At 41.2% G+C, this 21,249-nt stretch overlaps 1 protein-coding gene across 1 annotated transcript in view; it reads right to left on the reverse strand.

The window, feature by feature from the left end:
• LOC144767527 (uncharacterized) overlaps positions 1-8,830 on the reverse strand; it is a 279,414-nt gene extending 270,584 nt beyond the window's left edge. Inside the window, exon 1 of the mRNA XM_078650951.1 lies at positions 8,771-8,830. Within this exon, the coding sequence (XP_078507077.1) occupies positions 8,771-8,825 (55 nt within the window). The 5' untranslated portion in view covers positions 8,826-8,830. The remainder of the gene's footprint in view (positions 1-8,770) is intronic.
• Positions 8,831-21,249: the final 12,419 nt, after the last annotated feature.

A 21,249-nucleotide genomic window follows, 5' to 3' on the forward strand; every position in this document is an offset into this window, starting at 1 on the left:
GGAGACTGCGCTGCGAGGTTCAAAGTCGGGGTTGCATCACGTGCTGTGGAGCTGCGCGGAGATGATTCATGCTGTATCGGTTCTGCCCACAAGAGCCCTGCTAGGCTGGCAGAACACCTTCAGGCCCACTTCCAAGGGTCCCTCAGGTGGCACCACCTGAGGGACAGGACATGCAGCAGACAGTTGAGAGAGTCCTGGTGGTGGGTTCAAGGTGGTGTGAGCCTTTTCTGGCCTTGAAGTCACTCTGGTGGTCCTGGGTTCAAGAAGCATGTCCAGTCCTTTCCCTCAAGCAGCAGGGCAAGAGTAGCATTCCTTCGGGCGGGGCAGCACAGCAGTCTGTCTGAGTCTTTGACCATGTTCAGTTGTACTGAACATGTTCAGGTGTACTGAAAGAGAAGGTTCTGTGGCTTGACACCCCCAGAGTTGTTTGGAATTTCCTGTCTCCCAGCATGGCCAAACTTGTCTGGGGTCATAAAAGTGCAGCACGTGACAGCTTCTCCCCCTCATTAAGTCAGGGATGCCCCATCGTGCCAATACCTATTTCCCCTTAGTCTCACTGTCTGGGAGCAAACCACAAAGACCAACTTCCACCTAGTCATGTGATCTAGGATACATACAACAGGCACCAAATGGTTGAGACCAGATAATCATCATTGTTAAATGTGAAAAGGAAATTAATGAAATCCAGATTCTCTAGACATGTTAATATGAGAATCGCAATTTCATTACAAGACCGGAGGCTACATTATGCATGTTGGTAGCTTTCTAAAACAAAATTAGACATGTGTTCAATAGGTGTACAATGATGACAAGCAAAACTACTGGCATTAGACCAATCAGCAGCCTTAAGGATGTCATCCAACTTACCTCCAGACCAGAGAGATTTACTGGCCATAGCACCTCTTAAAGAATGAGCCTGAAACTTGTTTAAATCAATACCAGCAAGACTCATAGCAGTTTTGATCCATCTAGCAATAGAAGAGGAGGAAATTCCTCTGTGGGGTTTAACAAAGGAAACGAGCAATTGATTAACATCATGAGGATGAAGATGAACCATCCTGCGATCTTATTCTTTCATGCATTCGACAACGCAGAGTTTGGGACAAAGATCAAAACAAGGATAAAAGATAAAGTCTGACATAGTTTTAGTTCTCTTAAAAATATCAAACTTGACGCCAAACATATCATAAGAACGTCTCGAGATTTCCAGAGCTCTGATATCAGAAGCTCTTCTACAAGAGATTAGGCACAAAAGAGTTGCTAATTTAATAGAAAGGGTCTTCCTGTTAAGAAGAGAATTTGAAGACCAATCATTGAAGAGATCAAGAATTAGACTAACGTCCCAAAGAGTTTCATATCTGGATTTAGAAGGTCTCCTCAAGCGGATACTTTTCATGACTCTACAGATAATTACATTTTTACCAATTGTCTTACCATTGATGAGGGTATGACCAGCGGAAATAGCAGATCTATAACAATTAATAGATCTATAACTAAGGCCCCTCTCATATTGTTCCATGAGGAAATTGACTATGTCAACAATAGGGGCCTCCAAAGGATCCAGGTTCCTTTCCAAGCACCAATGTACCCATACTTTCCAGATATAATTATATATGTAATGTGTGCCTGGTGCCCAAGATTCTCTGAGGAGATTTGAAGCCGTCTCCGAAAGGCCTGAGATTTCATTGGATCTCCTGACACTTTCCAGGCAAGAAGGGATAAACTCCTGTTCAGAGTTATGGGGTGAATTTGACCGTCTATGTCTGTAAGAAGATCCTCCAGAGGAGGAATTAAAAAGGGGAAACTGCAAGTCAGTTCTAGAATGGTCGGGAACCAAGCTTGAGAAGGCTAGAAGGGGGTTATCAATATGAGGCAACACTGTTCTTGTCTCACTTTCTGTAGGACCCTCTGAATCATGGCAATGGGAGGAAAGGCATAACCTCGGATCTCTTCCCAAGTTTGCAGGAAGGCGTTAACTGCTAGAGCACCCGCGTCGGACATCCAGCTGAAGTAGTTCTCGAGTTGGAAAGTCAATCAGCTTGCGAACAAGTCTATCTCTAGGGGGTCCCAGATTTTGTTCAGGGTATTGAATACGGAAACATTAAATTTCAATCGCTGTAATCCATGAGGAACATCGAATTCCAATCGCAGAGAGGTTCGCCTTTCCTGGAAGTTATTCCGCTTTGAGGCAAATCTTGTGCTCCAGATAAAACATCCAAAGCTTCTTGGCCAGATTGGATAGATCCGCAGATTTCGTACCGCCCAAACGGTTGATATAAGCCACTGCTGACATATTGTCCATCTTTAGAGTGACTGACCTTCCTTGAAATGAATGTTTGAAACTCCTAAGAGCGTAGAGACCGGCAGTCAATTCCAGAAAGTTTATGTGGTGAAGAGATTCCTCTCAAGACCACAGGCCACCAGTGTTCTGATTGAGTCAACAGGCTCCCCAGCCATGGAGACTCGCATCTGATTCCAAAATAAATTCTGGTATTGGACCAAAGATTGCTTTCCCATTCCATGCGTCTAGGTTGTTCAGCCACCAATTCAATTCTGACCGTCCTTCTTGGTTCAAGCAAATTCGATCTCCGTACCATAGTCCGGATCTCAGTGCTTTGGCTTTGATCCTCTGATGGGCCCGGTAATTGAGGGGTCCAGGAAAAATGGCTTGGATAGAAGACGAGAGAAAGTCTAGGCGTCTGGCAAGTTCTCTCAGGGATAGGTCTGATGTTTCAAGACATGTCTTATTTCCTTTTTGATTTTTGAGATTTTCTTTGAGGGAAGATGTAGAAGGCAACGTGTTGTATCTACCGTGAATCCCAAAAATTCTATGGACATTGCAGGAGTTATACAAAAACATAAGAGGAGTACCATCTGAAGCTGTTTAAAGAGAACAGTCTGAGTGGGATGACTGCAAAAAGAAGAGAGTCCTTCTTTTATTTAAAAACCCCTCACTCACCAACCTAGTTGGTGACATGCTTCCTCATCGGGGTCCACCCTGATAGCCGAATGCCATCAGGGTGTGCTGCGACACCTGAATTACAGTGGAGCGGGTATTCGTGTGTGAGAAGTGAAAAAAAGTGTTAAAAATTGTCCTGGTATACTTGTGTGAAAATTTTTTATTTGTAAGTTACTGGACAATGTTAAAATCAGGTGTGTGGATAAAGGAACTATGGACTGGCAGGTCGTTAGTGTGTCCTGACCACCCACTTTCCTCCTTTTTGGTCCTGATGAAAACCCGGTACTCCCATACAACGGGTTGAAACATGTAGACCGTGCACATAGCGATACACTTGGTCATAATATACCTTTTTTTGTATCCACACACCTGATTTTAACATTGTCCAGTAACTTACAAATAAAAAATGTTCACACAAGTATACCAGGACAATTTTTAACACTTTTTTTCACTTCTCCCACACGAATACCCGCTCCACTGTAATTCAGGTGTCGCAGCACACCCTGATGGCATTCGGCTATCAGGGTGGACCCCGATGATGAAGCATGTCACCAACTAGGTTGGTGAGTGAGGGGTTTTTAAATAAAAGAAGGACTCTCTTCTTTTTGCAGTCATCCCACTCAGACTGTTCTCTTTAAACAGCTTCTGATGGTACTCCTCTTATGTTTTTGTATACTTTGGACCTAGGGGACCAGGAGTACACTCCGTTCGCCTATGCGAATTGATCCCTTACTCTCTCTTTGTTTAATTACATTGCAGGAGTTAGACATAATATTTCCCAGTTTATGATGAATCCTAGATTTTCTAGAAGGTTCATCGTGAATTTCAAATCTTGTATTAGTTGAGAGGGATCTTGGGACATAATAAGGATGTCGTCCAGGTAAATGATTAGACGAATTCCCCTTGATCTAAGATAAGATACAACTCTTCTCATAACCTTGGGGAAGCACCAAGGGGCAGATGAGAGACCGAAAGGGAGTGCTTGAAATTGGTAGAAGTGATTTTTCCAAAGAAACTGAAGAAAGGGTGGATGGACCTTCGCCATGGGCATAGTAAAGTAGGCGTCTTTCAGGTCCAGTTTGACAAGCCAGTCCTTCTCTAGTAGTAGATCTCTGAGAAGATGGATGCCTTCCATCTTGAAATGTCTGTAAGTCAGAAACCTGTTTGGGTCTCATAAATTTATGACGGGTCTCCCCCTCATTAAGTCAGGGATGCCCCATCCTGCCAATACCTATTTCCCCTTAGTCTCAATGTCTGGGAGCAAAACACAAAGACCAACTTCCACCTAGTCATGTGACCTAGGATACATACAACAGGCACCAAATGGTTGAGACCAGATAATCATCATTGTTAAATGTAATAAGGAAATCCAATGTTAACCTATGAGAACGGTATACCCCTGCAGTAGTGAAAAAGAAACTGGCCGGAGGGAAGAGGAAAGGCCCTAGGCACCGGGTGGACGCTGCGCTCCTGTTGCTAAGGTGCTTTCCTCGCTTCCCTGTACCGCGCTCGTTGCAAAAACGAGACGGAGAGCCAGCGAGGGAAGGAACGGCCCCGAAATTCAGCTCTAAAGCGGGTGAGGAAAGAGACGCTTTAAAGAGCGATGGGGGCAAGGGGCCTTAATCATAATTTGTGCTCAGCTCAGAAGTCTGCAAATGTAAGCTAAATAGGAATAAAAATGTTAATGTGCACGCAAATGAAGAAATCGTCATGGAAAAGGTAATAATATAATTATAATACCACTTAAGGCACGAATTAAAGAAGGCACACTCAATCAGGGAAAGGATAAAAAATCCGAAATCTCTGTAAATTGGAGATTGGTAGGGAGGAGGGTGTGGGAAGGGTGGGGTAAAGGCCATGCTACAGGCACACCCTACAAAATAAAGGTTAAGACAGGATAATATGCTTAAAGTAAGAGAAAGTAAAGTCAACTTATCTGCGTGGAACCGCCTTTAAAAGAGGCTGATTGTTATTGTCTCATGGCTCTTATGTGTTGCCTTTATTCTATCTAGAACCTTATCTATTGTGATGTATGCGACTGCTTGGGTCTGCAATAAAGGAAAATGCATAATGTAGCCTCTGGTCTTGTAATGAAATCCAATGTTAACCTATGAGAAAGGTATGCATTGCAGTAGTGAAAAACAAACTTAAGACTTTTTCACTACTAGGACATGTAAAAAGTTACAAGTATGTGTCCGTTTTTTAAATTCTTTGCACCCTGCCCTCCAGGCTATGTAGGGACTACCCTCGTGGTGACTTATATATAAAAGGAAAGTTTAGGCCAGGAAAAAGGTTACTTTGCCAAGACGAAATGGCAGTTCAAAACTGCCCAATTTAAAAATGGTTTCCACTTTTTTTTAGCTATCTGATTTGCTAATGAGGGCCACTTTAATTTGTGCCTGGGCCTATTTTCTGTCCAAGTCTGACCCTGTGCATTAGTCCCATTAGTATAGTACCAACTTTGCCACAACCACAAGGTAAGAGGCATTTATGAGTTAAGAAATAGAGTGCTTTCATAATGACAGAATGTGCATGAATTTCATTTTTCAAAGTGGGGCATATGACAAATGCTTGGGCATTTCATTGACAGTTTTCTAAAATGGGTGCAGTAAGCAGTGTGTGGAAAACAGCCCAGTTCAAGAGGCATTGGCAAAACCAAAAAGTCTCACCTTTTTGACTTATCAGCTTTGACAATGCTTTTTACTGATGCAGCATAGGCAAATAAGGGGGAAAAAGGCACAATAGCGTGTTGTGTCGTTCCATATGGGCATGCATGCGCATTGACGTATGTGTGCACATGCGTCACCCACGTGCATGCCATTAGGGAATACCTTTTTCTTTTTTCTCTGATCCAAGATGGCAGAAACTATTTGGATTAATAGATAACAAAATATTTTAGTTGAGATAAAGCGCTTTTTGCAATGCTAAACTGCCTGGCAGCAAATAAATATAACAAGCATTGGCATAGCCAATAGGTCTCACCTTTGGGTCCTTATAAGTGTTTAGCTAGAGTTATTGGCTTAGCCAACGTAATTAAACTATGTTGTAGAGCAGTGTGGCTGCTGGCAATTATGTCAGCTTGTTTTGAAACCAAAAAGAGTAAAAAAAAATTGTGTGTGTGTTGTTGATATCAAGATGGAAGTTGAGGTCACTGAAATAAGGAACAGCGAGAATTAGTGAAAATGAAAGAGGAGGGAATAGATAGTGTGTGGGGGAAAGTGAGATAAAAACCCAGCCACCACTGGATTAGAAGGACTAAAACCCGAAACAGCAGCAATTCTAATCAGGCGTTAGACCAAAGCATTTCAGTGTGGTGGTCCGCATCACCGCACTGAAATACGAAGTCACGCATATTAGCGCCTGTGCCGGACTGTCAAGCCGCTCCAGGGAGCCGGAATGCTGCTATTAATATAAATGTCAGGCACAGCATCAGGCAGCACTGCATGCAGTGCAGGCTGCTCTGCAGACTTATTTGGGGGGGCGGGCTGAGCTTGCCTCGGTACAATAGTAAACACACACTGCATTGATTCGATTTTCATTCTGATTCAGACACCGCGCAGGCGCATGGCATAATTCAATGACGTCATCTAAGCTGGGCCAGGCCTGTTTCCGGTGCGAACAGCTCATCAACTTCGTGGCGTTGCACAAGGCAAAGAGCTAAAGTGAGTGTTTAAAGTGTTATGTTTCCTCCTGCGAGAGAATGGACACAGGCTGCTGTTTATTAGCTGCTCGCAGGGCTGCGATAATTAGAATCCTTCTGCGGGCCGCGTCGCAACTGACAAAAACCCTACCCAGCCGGGCCAGACACCACTTGAAACAGGCGAGCGCCAAGTGGTTGGCGTGTAGGGGAAATGGAATGGCTCTCGCTGGCCTGGCTGCGGCCCGTTGCAAATTTAAGTAAGTGTGTCTACCTGAGCGGACCGACCGGGTTTTAAGTCAGGCCAGGGACATACATTAAAACAATTCAATAAGTTTAATTTGGTTGTGGGTCACTCAGGTGAATATGTTCCAAATTATGTGTTTCATTATAGCTTGCCTTGCCTTCCTCCAGTACGTTCCAAGGGTAAACTGACAGGACGTCGACATGCACTGGCAGCCACACAGACTTCACTGGACTTAGTTAACACACTTAATGCGCACAGTGTGCTGCAGCTAACAGCACAGTCTTCTCCTGCAGTGAACGTCTGCAAAATGTGTCCGGTTGGAGACTGCCAGTGCCTGTATTATTTACAGCTGCGCATGAATGATAAAACGACCGGTAAACCAATTGTATATAAAGTCAGCACCACCCACGTTGCACAGAGTGCAGCTTTTATTATTTTAAACAAAATAACGGCGCAGCGCAAAAAGATTTTATTACCATGAACACACACGCTGTACATTAAATTTGTTTAGGAGAACAACTATGTGTGCCACCATGAACACACACGCTTTACATTAAATTTGTTTAGGAGAACAACTACATGTGCCAGACTCGGCCTCACTCCCCTGTGCTTCCATAAGGACCTGTGCAGTCTCCTGGGGCTGCAGTGAGTCCGAGTCAGCTGACCATTTTTGACTAAAATAAGCAATTATAACGGCACGAAAGTGAATGCGGCCGCGAGAAGCGAGGCAACGCTAATTTGAAACAGATAGCCTCTCTGTGCTGCTGCTCGCTCCCGCAAGCTGGATGCCGCCACACGCACGAGTGTTACAAAAGTGCAGACCGATTCCAAAAGGTCATCTCCTAGAGCAGCGCATGCGCGCTGCGCTAGGCTCGACCTAAACAATATGTAAGGGACTGCACTAGTTTCCGGGAGCAATAGGGAAGCGAGTGTAGGTCAATCAATGGGAAATGAGCAAGGGCAAAAGAGCAATGGAGACAATTGAGGCTGAGGCCAGCAGAGTTTTTAAAAAAAAGAAAGAAAAAAGAAAAGCCAGGGAGGGCCGGGAAAGCAATGTACAAGAATGGGGTACTATTAGGGAGATGCAAGTGGGAGACAGGAGCGGGAGTGGGAGACAGGAGCGGGGGTGGGGAAGCAGCACATGATGGAGGGCTACAAAATACGTGGACTCTCATAGAGTGCTGAAAGAAAAAGAAAAAAGTAGTTACCTGAATGTGAAGCAGTAGAAGAATGGCTGTCATCCAATTAGAAAGATGGTTAAGACGGTATGCCCCAGGTTCTAGAGGATGGGGTGGTCAATTTCTTTGCTTGCATTAGAGCCCATGGCCTCCTTGCTATGTCACCACTCCCAAATCCACACACTAAATTCTCCCATGGACCTCAAGACTATCCAGTTCACATTATGTACATGTGCAAAGCTATCAAAAGGGCAGCTGGTACAGTAGCACCAAGACAAACGTGAGTGAGGCCCTCCAAGTATCCAAAATATTTCTTTTATTACTAAATTGCGGCTAAAAGTCCAATTTATTTGCCTGCATTGGGCCCACTTCAGTCTTGCTATGCCATTCACTGTACAGCGTAGAAATAAGTTTTCTAGAACAGCCAGGTTTGTGCTTTCAGATCCAAGGCAAACAGTGCCTACTGAGAACCGATGGTCAGTGCTTTATAAACAACTAAACACATGAACAACCTCTCACACCAGTTCTTAAGTTGCTTATAATTTTCGCTGCGTTCCATCAATACCACACACTTCTCATTGCAAAAATGCAAACAATCAGTTTAAAAGCCACTTCTTCTGGTCCGCTGTCATTTGGATTAAATACATGTGAAACAAAACTGCTTAGTCAAACAACATACGAGAAAACTCCATAGACCAAGTTGCCGGATTGTGTTTTATACTACTATATAACACTTTGTCAAAACTTACCTATCACGGAGTACAGAACACAGACTAGAAGAATCCAGAACAAAGCTGTCGCCATTTTGTTCCCGAGTAATTCTTCTAGGAAGAAAAGGGGAGGAGCGCCCAGTGATAAGATCATATCCGTTCTTCTGACTTGTATGTGCCCAAAACACTTCCTGTAAGTATAGAAAGTCAAGCGCTCCAAATACAGTGCTAACTTAATCTCACCTAAAAACTTCATTAAAAAAATCAGTCGCTCATGCCTGCAAAGTTTTCAGTATGCATAGGTTTCATGTTTTTTGTGTTTCTACATGTGACAATTACAATTGTGTGGCACTTTAAATGTCACTTCTGCAGCGGTCGAAGCGCATTAAACAAGCATTGGCAAAGCCAATAGTTCTCACCTGTACATGAGCTATTGGCTTTGGCAATGTGCTTTTTCCATGTTGTACATCAGTGTGGCTGTTCTTCAGCATGGCTAAATGTTGGGGGAAACGTAGTTTACAACGCAGTGTTTACACCACACGACCTTTACCACGCAGCCATTACAACTCAAGTCATTACAATGACTTGCACTGGATGGCGCTCTAGGTTAAGGAATAGTGTGATTTGCTATTCCAACACCTTCCCTACTGTTACGTGGGCTGGAGTTGGAATAGAAAATCATATTAATCCTCAATCCAGCACCCTCCAACGCAAGTCGTTGAATCGACTTGCGTTGTAAAAACCGCGATGTAAAGTACCGCGATCAAAATGATCGCGTTGTACTGTCATACATCCAATGTTAGTGGCATGGAGTGTCCTAGAGTGGAGTGGGTGGAGTAGAGTGTCGTAGGCTGGATTTGATGGAGTAGAATATCGTTCAGTGGAGTAGGGGGGAGTAGAGTGCCATTGAGTAGAAGGTTCAGTGATTCTATTGCCGAGAGTGTCGTAGAGTGCAGTGGCGTAGAGTGGAGTAGGATGGAATAGGGTGGAGTGGGTTAGAGTGGGTTGAGGCAATGGGATGGATTGAACTAGAGTAGATTGGGGGTAGAGTGGAGTGGGTGGACAGGATGCAGTGTATTGGATTAGGAAGAGGTGGATTGGATTGGGGTGCATTGGAGTGGGGGTGAATTGGGATGGGATGAATTGCATTAAAGTATGGTAGTTTGGAGTGGTGTAAATTTGATTGGAAGGGGTGGGTTGGACTGGAATGGAGGGGGTGTATTGGAGTGGGGTGACTTGAACTGGAGTGTGATGGGGTGGGGTGGATTGGGGTGGGGTGGGGTGGGGTGGGCTGGATGGATTGGACTGATTGAGTAGGGTAGATGAGTGAACCAGTGTGGGGTGGATTAGATTGAGGTAGAGTAGGTGGATTGGAGTAGAGTGGGGTGGGGTGAATTGGACTGCAGTGGAGCGGGGTGGACTGGATGGGGTGGATTAGATTGGAGTGGGGTGGAATGAAATGTGGTGGGGTGGATCACAGTGCAGTAGGGTGGAGTGGGGTGGGATGGATTGGATTGGGGTGAGGTGGATTGGATTGGAGTTGGGTACATTGGAGTGGGACGGACTGGATCTAGATGGAATGTGTTAGATTGGATTAGGGCAAATTGGATTGGTGCAGATTGTTTTGGATTGGAATGGGGTAGATTGTATTGGTTTGGAGTGAGGCAGATTAGAGTAGGGCATGTAGTTTGGGTTTGGAGTGGGGCAGATAGTTTGGGATTGGAGTGGGGCACATAGTTTTGGAATGGAGGGGGGCAGTGTGGCTCACTGGTTAGAGGAGGCAGACCTGGAAGCAGAGGTCAGCCCGGGACCAGGGTTCAATTCCCGGCTCGGCGGGGTCTTGAGTCCTAAAATGTCCATGGACCCGACAATTCTCGCTCCGGTGCCTACTCGATTCACGGGTTCACACTCTGCGACTCTGGGCAATAGCTTGCTTAATCTCCACAACGGCCCCTCGCGGCGGGATGCCTGGCTTTCACCTTGCGGATAGCCTGCCGGGGTTATCTCACAGGGGAATACCAGGACGGGTTCCCTAAGCAAGCGCTTAGAAACCGCTTGGTGATTTGCGCTATATAAATCCCTGTACATTTACATTTACATTTCGTTTTGGATTTGAGTGGTGCAGATTGTTTTGGATTGGAGTGAGGCAAGTTGTTTTGGATTGGAGTGGGACAGATTTGAATAGGGTAGGTAGTTATGGATTGGAGTGGGGCACCTTGTTTTGGATTGAAGTGGCCACCTTGTTTTGAATTGGAGTGGGCACCTTGTTTTCGATTGGAGTGGTGCACATTGTTTTGAATTGGAGTGGGGGAGATTATTTTGGATTGAAGTGGGGCAGATAGTTTTGGATTGAAGTGGTCACCTTGTTTTGGATTAGAGTGAGGCAGATTGGAGTGGGGGAGATTGTTTTGGATTGAAGTGGGGCAGAGAGTTTGGGATTGGAATGGGTCAGATAATTTTGGAATGGAGTAGGGCATATTGTTTTGGAATGGAGTGGGGCAGATTGTTTTGGAATGGAGTGGGGCAGATTGGAGTAGAGTATTTAGTTTAGGATTGGAGCGGGGCACATTGTTTTGTATTGGAGTGGGGGAGATTGTTTTGGATTGGAGTGAGGCAGATAGTTTTGTATTGGAGTGGGGCAGATTGTTTTGGATTGGGGCAGGCTGTTTTGGATTGGAGTGCTCGACCCTAAAAACGACAAGGGGGTCTGTAACATCGGCTCAATCAAAATTGTAGATCTGCACAGAAAAACAGTGGTGAAGGTGAGAGAAGGTGGGCAGGGTGACTGTGATAAGAAAGAGCTCCTTATGTAAGTGTAGTTTTCAGAGCAGTGAAGGGTTGCAGTAATATTGTGTTGTAATATTTATATAGTGCTCAATACCCCTGTGTGCAGCACTGAAGTGCTAGCCTACATGGCAGCATACTACACCTTGTAGGTGATGCAGCGCCCCTATAGAAAATCTGTCTCAACAACACTACCCAACACCCTTGATACTCATCATTAATCATATATCTCTCACAAGGCCCATAAACTACCGAGCCAAATTTTGGGCAGCTGAATCATGTGACCTAATTAATCAGAACTATTCATAAAACTATTTACACATTTATATACAAATGCAGTTTATCATTTCTAACCATGATTTAAAAACAAGAATCATTTAATTAAGTCACTAAGGTAAATGGATCAACTGATGGCAACTAGACCATGAATAAACAAGACCAGCTTGTCGTTTCAAAATCTAATTTTATTAACTTTATTATTCAAAGAAAGAGCATTTTCAAATAAGAATCTTTATTTATTAGCAAATTAGCAGCATTTTATTGAGGAAAGGACTTATTAGACTGACATTTATAAGCAAATCATTCAGCATGAATTAAAGAGATTAACAGTTTCCATTCCCTAATCTATTTCCCTGACTAAAACTGGCTCCACCTAAAAGGAATAGTCATTAAAGTCTGTTATCCTTACGTCCGCCAAAGTCCATCAGCACAACACGCCCTTCAGGAATCGGAAAGCGAGAAGCGCCCTCCTGCCCATGGGGGCAATTTTTATACCTTTTTGCCTAGCTAATCTCACTAAAAAGTATTCTTTTCTCCTGCCATCCAGTATTTTCATTGGCTGACTGATGTCAGCTCATATGGTGTCATCATCTTTATCGAAGCCTAAATCAGACTTTTCTTAGAGTCCATTGTCTCTTATTTTCAAGTCATGCAGCTTCCTCAAACTGAAACGTTTTACAAATCACAGGCCGTGACTTCCTTAGCTTGGCAGACTTTGCCGGTTCCTGTCCTTGGTTTAGTCCTTCCATGAGCACGTATAATACCATTTTCAATTGAGCTTGCAAATATTTTCAACGTGATAAAACTTTCCACGCAGGGCTCTTTCTCTCTCTACCATCTTTAAAACGCTAGGCCTCAAGCCTTAGGCCTCTCTCATGGAGAACTAGTATTCAAACAAACACAAAATATTAATTAATTAGAGAATTGAGAACCATTCTGTTACCCACCCCCTTTGCTAATTTTTATCCCATTAATTTATGTTACCTAGCTGAAAGCACACAAAGCAGCATTTTATCTACCATCTTCTTTTAGGCCGCAGAATCCTCCACGAGCTTTTGCCACAGAAAAGACATAACATGAGCACACAAACGAGCACATGCCATTAGTTAAACAGCCGCATTTAATACTGACAAAGACAATAGACAAGGTTAGTTTATTATTTTTCAACGTACTTGCAAGTGCAACATAGAGCACATTAATTAGTCCCTTGTGTCGTGTAATGCATTTTAAACTAGGTTGATTAGTACTTTTCATTCACAAACTCATTAATACGATTATTTTATTATGGAAGTTTAACTTTGCGAGTCAGAACAAAATATTATTCTAAACCTTGCTCCATCAACTCCCTCATCTGGTGATTTCAAAATCACCAAACTACACCCAAAACTTTTCAGCAAAATTTTAAAAACCCTTGAACATGTTTGGATAATCACAGTGTTAGTATTTCTAAACTCTTGACTCAGCTGTTTGTCTGCTACTCTCATATTGGGTTCTACGAAACTCTTCTAATTCTATTCTTTCCTGTTCCTTTCCGAGTTTATATATTCTCTTCTTTTCCCTTAGATATTTCTTTCTCTTGTGTAACATGCAACTGATTTTTAACAAAAGTATCACAAAGGCTATGACTAATAAAGGTGTCAGTATTTTGCCTAAAATTGAACTACCAATCTTTTGAAACCAGGTTTTAATTGCTGCAAATCTTTTGCTCAGACGTTCTGAAAAATCTTCATCTTCTAAAGGTACAATTTCTGAATGTAATTCTGTAATGTTTCTAATGTACATCTCAATGTTTTGACTTTTGTCTGGGATATATGTGCAGCAATGCTGGACATGCAAATTTCCACAGACTCCTCCTTCTTTAGCTAGCAGGATATCAAGGGCAAGACGGTTCTGCATAACCATAGATCTCATAGCAATAAGTTCAGTATCCACTAGCTGAAATCCACTGGCAGTATCAGTAGACAGTCTGTCAACAATTGTGGACAATTTTCTGATTTTGACTGCATTTAGGGTTATACCCACCAAAGGTATTACTGCACCAAAAATATCTCCCAAAATTTCTGAAAAACTTTCTCTTTTGTATCTATTCAGATGATTGCTAATTTCAAATGTACCTTCTACATTTCTGTCTACATGAAAAATCTTTGGAAAAACTAAACCAACATAGCATGTCCCATACCAGTGGTCTGGGAGATTGTAATAAGCTTTGTCTCCACATACAAAATAAATTCCAGGGAAAATTGGATCTTTGCCACCTTTAAATCCCCATCCACCCAAGATTTGATAAGTATCCTCACACTGACTTGCACCCACAAAATAATTGTCAAAAAGCGTATTGTCTCTCCTAATACAAAATTTTCCACTAACAGGTTTATCTATGTGAATTGCAACATTCTCTATTCTACCATTAAGCTTTTCTTCTTCAATTTGCCAAAACTTAGATTTGGTTTGTTTCAGCATTTCATTTCTCTTATAAATTGCTCTTCTCTCTTCAACTAAGTTTAAGAAAGATTTCTCTTTAGTTCTCAGCTTGCATGTTAAATTGTTTCTAAAAGCATATTCATAAGTAAGTTCATTAGTTACAATGAAAAATTCCCTCATCTGCTTAGCATGTTTATGTTTATTCAGGTTTTTATCAACTTTTAAATTTGCAAAAATCTCGTCATAGTTCGAGTAATAATACTCTAGAGACCTGTCTGATAAAACAGACTAGCTATCACACTACAAGTAATGCCATAGGTAAGGGGAAGCATATTGTACGTCACCCCCTCAGAAACAGAAGTAGGTAGTTTCACACAAATGTAACAATCCTTAACTTCCATCACTCTAACATATTCAGAAAGAAGTCTTGAGAAGGTATTACTAGAAAAATCACCAACAGATCTATCTTGGTGGATCTCTGGTTTATGATCAATAACTCTGTTAGTTTTGCCTGTTGCACCATGGTTATCTTGTTTAGTCATAGCTTTACTTGTCATGTTAGCTTTGTACATCTCCTTGTCAACTCCAAAAGGGAAGATGACAGCTAAAATTAACCAGACCAAAATTAATAAAATCACACAAATAGAAGACAACTTACAGCATCTTTTAAGGATAGAACATCTCGAATTGGTATTAGTATAAGGCATATTTTACTTTAAAACAAGAGCCTCTCAGAAAAACAAAAATTTAAAAATCACTAAATATACCTATAACCCCGTTTTACTTTTTTTTTTTTTTAAAGAAAATCCTACTTTTTAACAGCTTTTCTTCGACCTTACGTCTTACATCAAATGTGTTTTTCCAGCTAACACAATTTCTTCGACCTTGTGTCACCTAACACAATTTCTTCAGCCTTATGCCAAATGCAAATTACAATTTTATATTGGAACAAAATCAATCATTATCACTTGTGTTATCTAAATCTTCCTGACTACTGCTATTCACCTCCACCACAGGTGGGATGATAATATACGTCCACTCAGGGGACTTGTACTTTTGGTTAGGCTTTACAATTCTTTTTGCTCTATTACTAATCACTTCTATCTTTTTCCCAGTTTGATTTTTCTTGTCTAAGTCTCCTTTTTGACTTGAGACCTCATTAACCTGCTCCTTTGATCTGTTTACTAATTTGAATTTTAGGCATCCATTTTCATTAGGCCAATTATCTCCTTTTCTTATCAATTTCTTCTTTGGCTCAGTTTGATTACACTCTGCTCTCCAAGCTCTTTTTCTTGAGCTTCTCAGTTGGGATTCATCGTCCCTTTCATCTATTTCACTGTCAGAGATTTAAATTCTTGATTCGGGTACTTCTTTACTCGGCAGCTTCACTCTGTTAGGAACATCATCCTTATAGCTGGTACTAGGTAATTTGTCTTCTTCTTCTTCTTCAATTACCTCCAACTTCCCAGTTTCAGAATTTTCGTTCCTGCCTTCAGAGCTTCCAATCTGCTTTTCAATACCATCCTGATCTTGATTCTCTTCTTGTTCAGACTCTTTTTCTGCTTCTTTTTCTAGGACGACTTCATCATCTTCAGAGTCTAGTATCACGATTTCTTCAGTATCTTTATTCAATGCCTCATTCGCATTTGAATCTTCCAGATGCCGACTTTCCTGTCGATCTTAGGGATCTGGATTTCTTTCAGGTTCTTCTTCAGAGTCTGAATCAGCTGTAGTATCACCTTCGTCAGGGTTTTCAGGTGGAGGTACACGAATGGTGTGACTTGCATGAATCCACCTTTTCAAACCTTTACACTTAACTGCATTTGTTGTGATAAGTATCACCTGCCTTGCCTTTTGCCACCTGGGTACTAGGCAGTTTCTTCTTCGGTGAACTTTTGTCCTCACCCAGTCTCCTGGTAACAGATCATGAGCTTGTTCCTTCTCTCTCGTTATCACTTCAGTTCCCACCTGATGGAACACAGAAGTTACGACGTCAGAAAGGTTCCTGCAGTATTCCAAAATGACGCTATCATTAATGCTCATCAACTTTCCAACTGGTTCAAAAGCTTGTCTCATGACTCTTCCATTGACAATATCATGAGGGCTTAGTCCTGTCTTTTTATCTGGAGTACTTCTCAAAGACATCAAAACAAGTGGAAGTGCGTCAGTCCACTTTACCCCTGTAGCTAGACACATTTTTGCTATCCTATTCTTGATTGTACCATTTACTTGCTCAACAACACCTGATGCTTCTGGTCTGTAGGCACAATGCAGCTTTTGTTTTATATTCAGTGCTTCACAAATCATTTGTAATAGTCTGTTTTCAAAATGTGCTCCACGATCAGTTTCAACAGTCACTGAAAAACCGTACCTTGGTATGATCTCCCTTAAAAGCAATTTTGCAACAGTAACTGAATCATTGTGACGTGTTGGGAACGCTTCCACCCATCTTGAAAACAAACAGACTATCACTAGTACATATCTTAACTTGTTGTGGGGTGGCATGTCAATGAAATCCATTTGCAATCTGGTGAAAGGACCATCCTCCCGTCCTATGGTTCCCATGCTCACAACTGTTTTTCTGATTGGATTGATCTGTTGGCAGATCAAGCATCTCTGACAAAAAGATTCTGCAATTATCCTGAATTTTGGATTAAACCATGTTTGCCTGAATAACCTAATCATAGAATATCTTCCAATATGTCCTGGACCATGATACATTCTAGCCATGTCAGCAGTCATGCTATTTGGCATTACTGGTCTGTTATCTTTATAAACCCAAATCTCATCTTCTTCTCGCTGTCTGCAACCTGCTTTTAACCATGTGTCTTTTTCCTCATCATCTGCCTCATCTTGTAAATCTTTAACTCCTTGCCATGTCTCAACTACAGATGTTAGCATAAGTGAGTTCAAAACATGTTCATTGTCTTTTTCCCGATTGATTGTAATATTGTTTTTCGCACAATACCTTGCGATCTCATCAGCATAGGAATTACCCTTAGTAATATAGTCCTCGCCCTTTTTATGCGCTGCACATTTCACGACAGCGATTTTCTCTGGTAACTGAATACCATCGATCAATCGTTTGATCAATTTAGCATTCTTTATTGGAGTTCCCGCAGAAGTTAAATAACCTCTTTGAGACCAGAGCTAGCCATAGTCATGAACTACGCCATATCCATACTGACTATCAGTCACTATGGTAATTCTTAATTCTTTTGCTCTTTCACATGCACAAATCAAAGCAATCAATTCTGCTACTTGGGCTGAACGAATTCCTTCGAGACAAGAGGCTTCGACTACATCTGCAACTGTGCAGACAGAATATGCTGCTCTCAGAAAACCTTCATCCGTTCTCAAACATGAACCATCAACAAAATAAACAAAATCTGATTCAGCCAATGGGACATCTTTAATGTCCTGCCTGGGTTTTGTGCAATATTCTAAAACATCCAAGCATTCGTGATCAATGTCATTCTCATTCCTGATTTCTGTTACACTGCCATCAGGCAACAATGTGGAAGGATTCAAATTCACACACCTCGCAATCGAAACGTTATCTGATCCCAGAATATTTTTTTCTTATTTGGTTAACCTGTTACTTGTTAAATGCTGTGTTTTACTTCTGGTAAGAAGAATTTCAACAGAATGGGGTACATAAACTTTTACAGGAAATCCCATTATAATTCCTTCACTTTGTTCAAGACTTACACTAGTTGCTGCTACTGCCTTTAAGCAGCCAGGTAATGCTTTTGCAACAGGATCAAGAACTGCTGAGAAATAGGCAATTGGTTTTCTCAGTTTGCCATGTCTTTGAATCAAAACTGACAATGCACAACCTTCTCTTTCACTGCAATACAGCTCAAATTCTTTCTCGTAATCTGGCATACCCAATGCAGGTGCTTCACACAAACTCTTTTTTAACTGCTCAAAAGCTTCTAACTCAGTTTCTGTTAGAGTAATCGGGTCTTTTATGTCTGCTTTTGTCAGTCTCTGCAGTGGTTTTGCAATTACTGAAAATCCACTAATCCATTGGCGACAATAACCAACCATTCCTAGAAACATCATGACCTGTCTTTGTGTTTTTGGAGGTTGCATTCCCTGAATCATTTTAATTCTCTCAATTGTCACTTGCCTGATTCCTCTTGCAATTCTGTGTCCAAGATATTTAACTTCTTGTTTGCAAAACTGTAATTTTGCAGGAGACACTTTATGTCCCTCATCTGCCAGGTGATTTAACAGAGTAATGGTATCTGTCACACAGTTATCTCGTGTTTTTGCAGCCACAAGGAGGTCATCTATGTATTGCACCAATGTTGACTTACCAGGTAAATCTAGATTTTCCAAGGATTTCTTTAATAACTGATTAAAAATAGATGGACTTTCTGTATACCCTTGAGGGATACTACACCATGCTAATATACGCTCCTGGAACCTGAACGCAAAACTTTGTTGGCTATCTGGATGCAATGGAACAGTAAAGAATGCATTACAAAGGTCTATAACTGTATACCATTCTGCATCATGCGGTATCCGATAAAGAATTACCGCTGGTTTTGGAACGACTGGGCAACATGGAACATCTATTTGATTAACCTTTCTCAGGTCTTGAACAATCCTGAAAGTTCCGTTTGGCTTTTTAATTCCCATAATCGGTGAATTACATAGACTACTCTCAATTTCTTTTAGAACACCCTGTTTTATAAATTTGTCAATTATAGGTATGACACCTTCAATAGTTTCTGCTTTCATTTTATACTGAGGAATGTTTGGAAAATCTACTCCTTGTTTTACTGTAATTTTTACTGGGTCAACATTTTTCATCAAACCCATTTCACTTCCTGTCAAATCCCAAATTTTAGCATTGACTGTCTCTTTTAACTCCTCTGGAAGATTATCTTTATCAAATGCAGGAAATAATTTACTTTCCTCTGCTTCGACCATTAACATTGTTAACTTGTAAATCCCATCTTCTTCTTGAGTTTGGAGCTCAATACCATTTGGTGAACAATATATTTTGCAGTTCATCTTACATAAGATGTCCCTCCCTAACAGGTTTACAGGACTGCTGTTACAAACTACAAATCTGTGTTTGTCTTTAAATTTACCAATGTTAACTTCGACTGGTTCTGTTAAATCTGTTTTAATTTGTTGATTAGCTAACCCAACTACTTGGATGGTGTCACCAGAGAGAGGCAGGTTTTCTATTTCCACTGATCTAACAGTAGAACGGGTAGCACCTGTGTCCACTAGAAAAGTGATTTCTACATCATTCACTTTACCATTTACAAATGGACCAGACTGATCTACCTCAAGAGTGGCTCCAAGCACACACTCTTCCTCCTCTCTCAGGCACCGTCATAAGTAATCTTCAGAATCACTCCCTCCATTTTCATTCAACAAATATTGTTGAGAAACATTTGACACATTCACTCTTTGCGGTCTGTTTACCTGTTCACCTCCGCAGAATCCCTGTATTGTATCTCTGCACATTTACACAATTTGGAAGTGGCGGTTGTGGAATCTGACTCTGCTGATTCACTACCTGTCGCTGTTGCTGCAGATTCATCTCATTCTGCATCTGTGGATTTAATGGTGCATTTTTTAAATTTCTGGGCGGATTTTTACATTCGCGCTTCCAGTGTCCAATTTCGACGCAATTAAAACATGGGAGTTTTTGCTTTAGTTCTTCAATATTTCCTGTCAATCTTGGTTTATTAAAATTACCTTTAAATTTACCTTGATTCTGATGAACATTTTTATTTTCCAGGGTTGCTATTTGCTGTTCAGCTACCTTTACCTGTGCCCACATGGCTTTCTCCTTTAGCTTCTTCTGCTTGGCATCTATCTCATCACTACAGTATTTTGCTTTTCTCAGAATGTCATCAACTGAAAGTGATTGCCAACCTACAATTCCATTTCTAATCATTTCACCAATTTCAGGTCTTAAGCTAATAGTAAATCTGTATATAAAGTGGCTCATGTCCTTTTCACTTAATTTTTCATAGCCACTATATTGTTTAAATACCAGCAGCAATCTTTCATAAAATGAATGTACTGATTCTTTTGGTTCTTGATTTGTTCTGTCTATTTTAACCCAGTCTACTTCTTTAGGGGCAATTTTGTTTTTCAACCAGACAATTACTTTATCATATAGATCCATAACATCTGGTGATGTAGCACCTGTTCTTCTATCTCGAGCAGGTTCTTCTTTAGGCCAACTTACAGAAATTTTACATTCTGTCCAAAGATCCGATGGGACAACAATGTCAAAGAATCCATCTAGATCAATCCACAGAACTTTTGTAACCTTAATAAATCTATCCACCTGTCGATACCATTCTACAGGCTTTTCTCTCAGCCAAGGAAAATTATTTGTGAACAATAAGATGTCCTGTCTTTTCCAAGGAACATGCACATACCCACCTCCTGCTATTTCTCTCATTGGAAACTGATTTGCTACTTCTCCTCTTTCTCTTCTTTCTTCCTCTCTTTTCTTTGTCCATTTTACTCTCCATTTACTTAATTCACCTAATCATTTTAGGAACACAATTAATTCTTTTACATGAATTATACTTCCTGTGGTATTCATATTCTCAATGTCTTTTTCAGAGAAATCCACTCTGTAATGTTTTCCCAAATTCTTTTGCCTGCTCAAATCAACTTCTAATTCAGTAGCCATTTCTTCTAATTGATCATACTTATTTTTCGTTTTCCATTGTATGCTTTTACAAACAAACAATAATTCATCATCCTGATATAGCTTCAAACTGTCAGGTCCAATTGTTCCAATAATCAATTCCTCCAAATCTGCTTTTAACTTTGCCACATCAAGTAATTTAAATTCTGAGTTTTGTGGAGAATGCGTTAAATCTATTTTATTTATGCTCTTTTCTGGAGTTTCATTATCAGATTCTGCACCAAACGGAGTTTTACACGGTGAACCTTGATTAAAAGTTAAGTCAGGCATTGTTTTTTCTCGGTGAATCTCTGATAAATCTGAGTAAAATGTTCTCAGCTACTTTTTGAATTTC

Source organism: Lissotriton helveticus, chromosome 7, assembly GCF_964261635.1.
Source record: "Lissotriton helveticus chromosome 7, aLisHel1.1, whole genome shotgun sequence".
Lineage (NCBI taxonomy): Eukaryota > Metazoa > Chordata > Amphibia > Caudata > Salamandridae > Lissotriton > Lissotriton helveticus.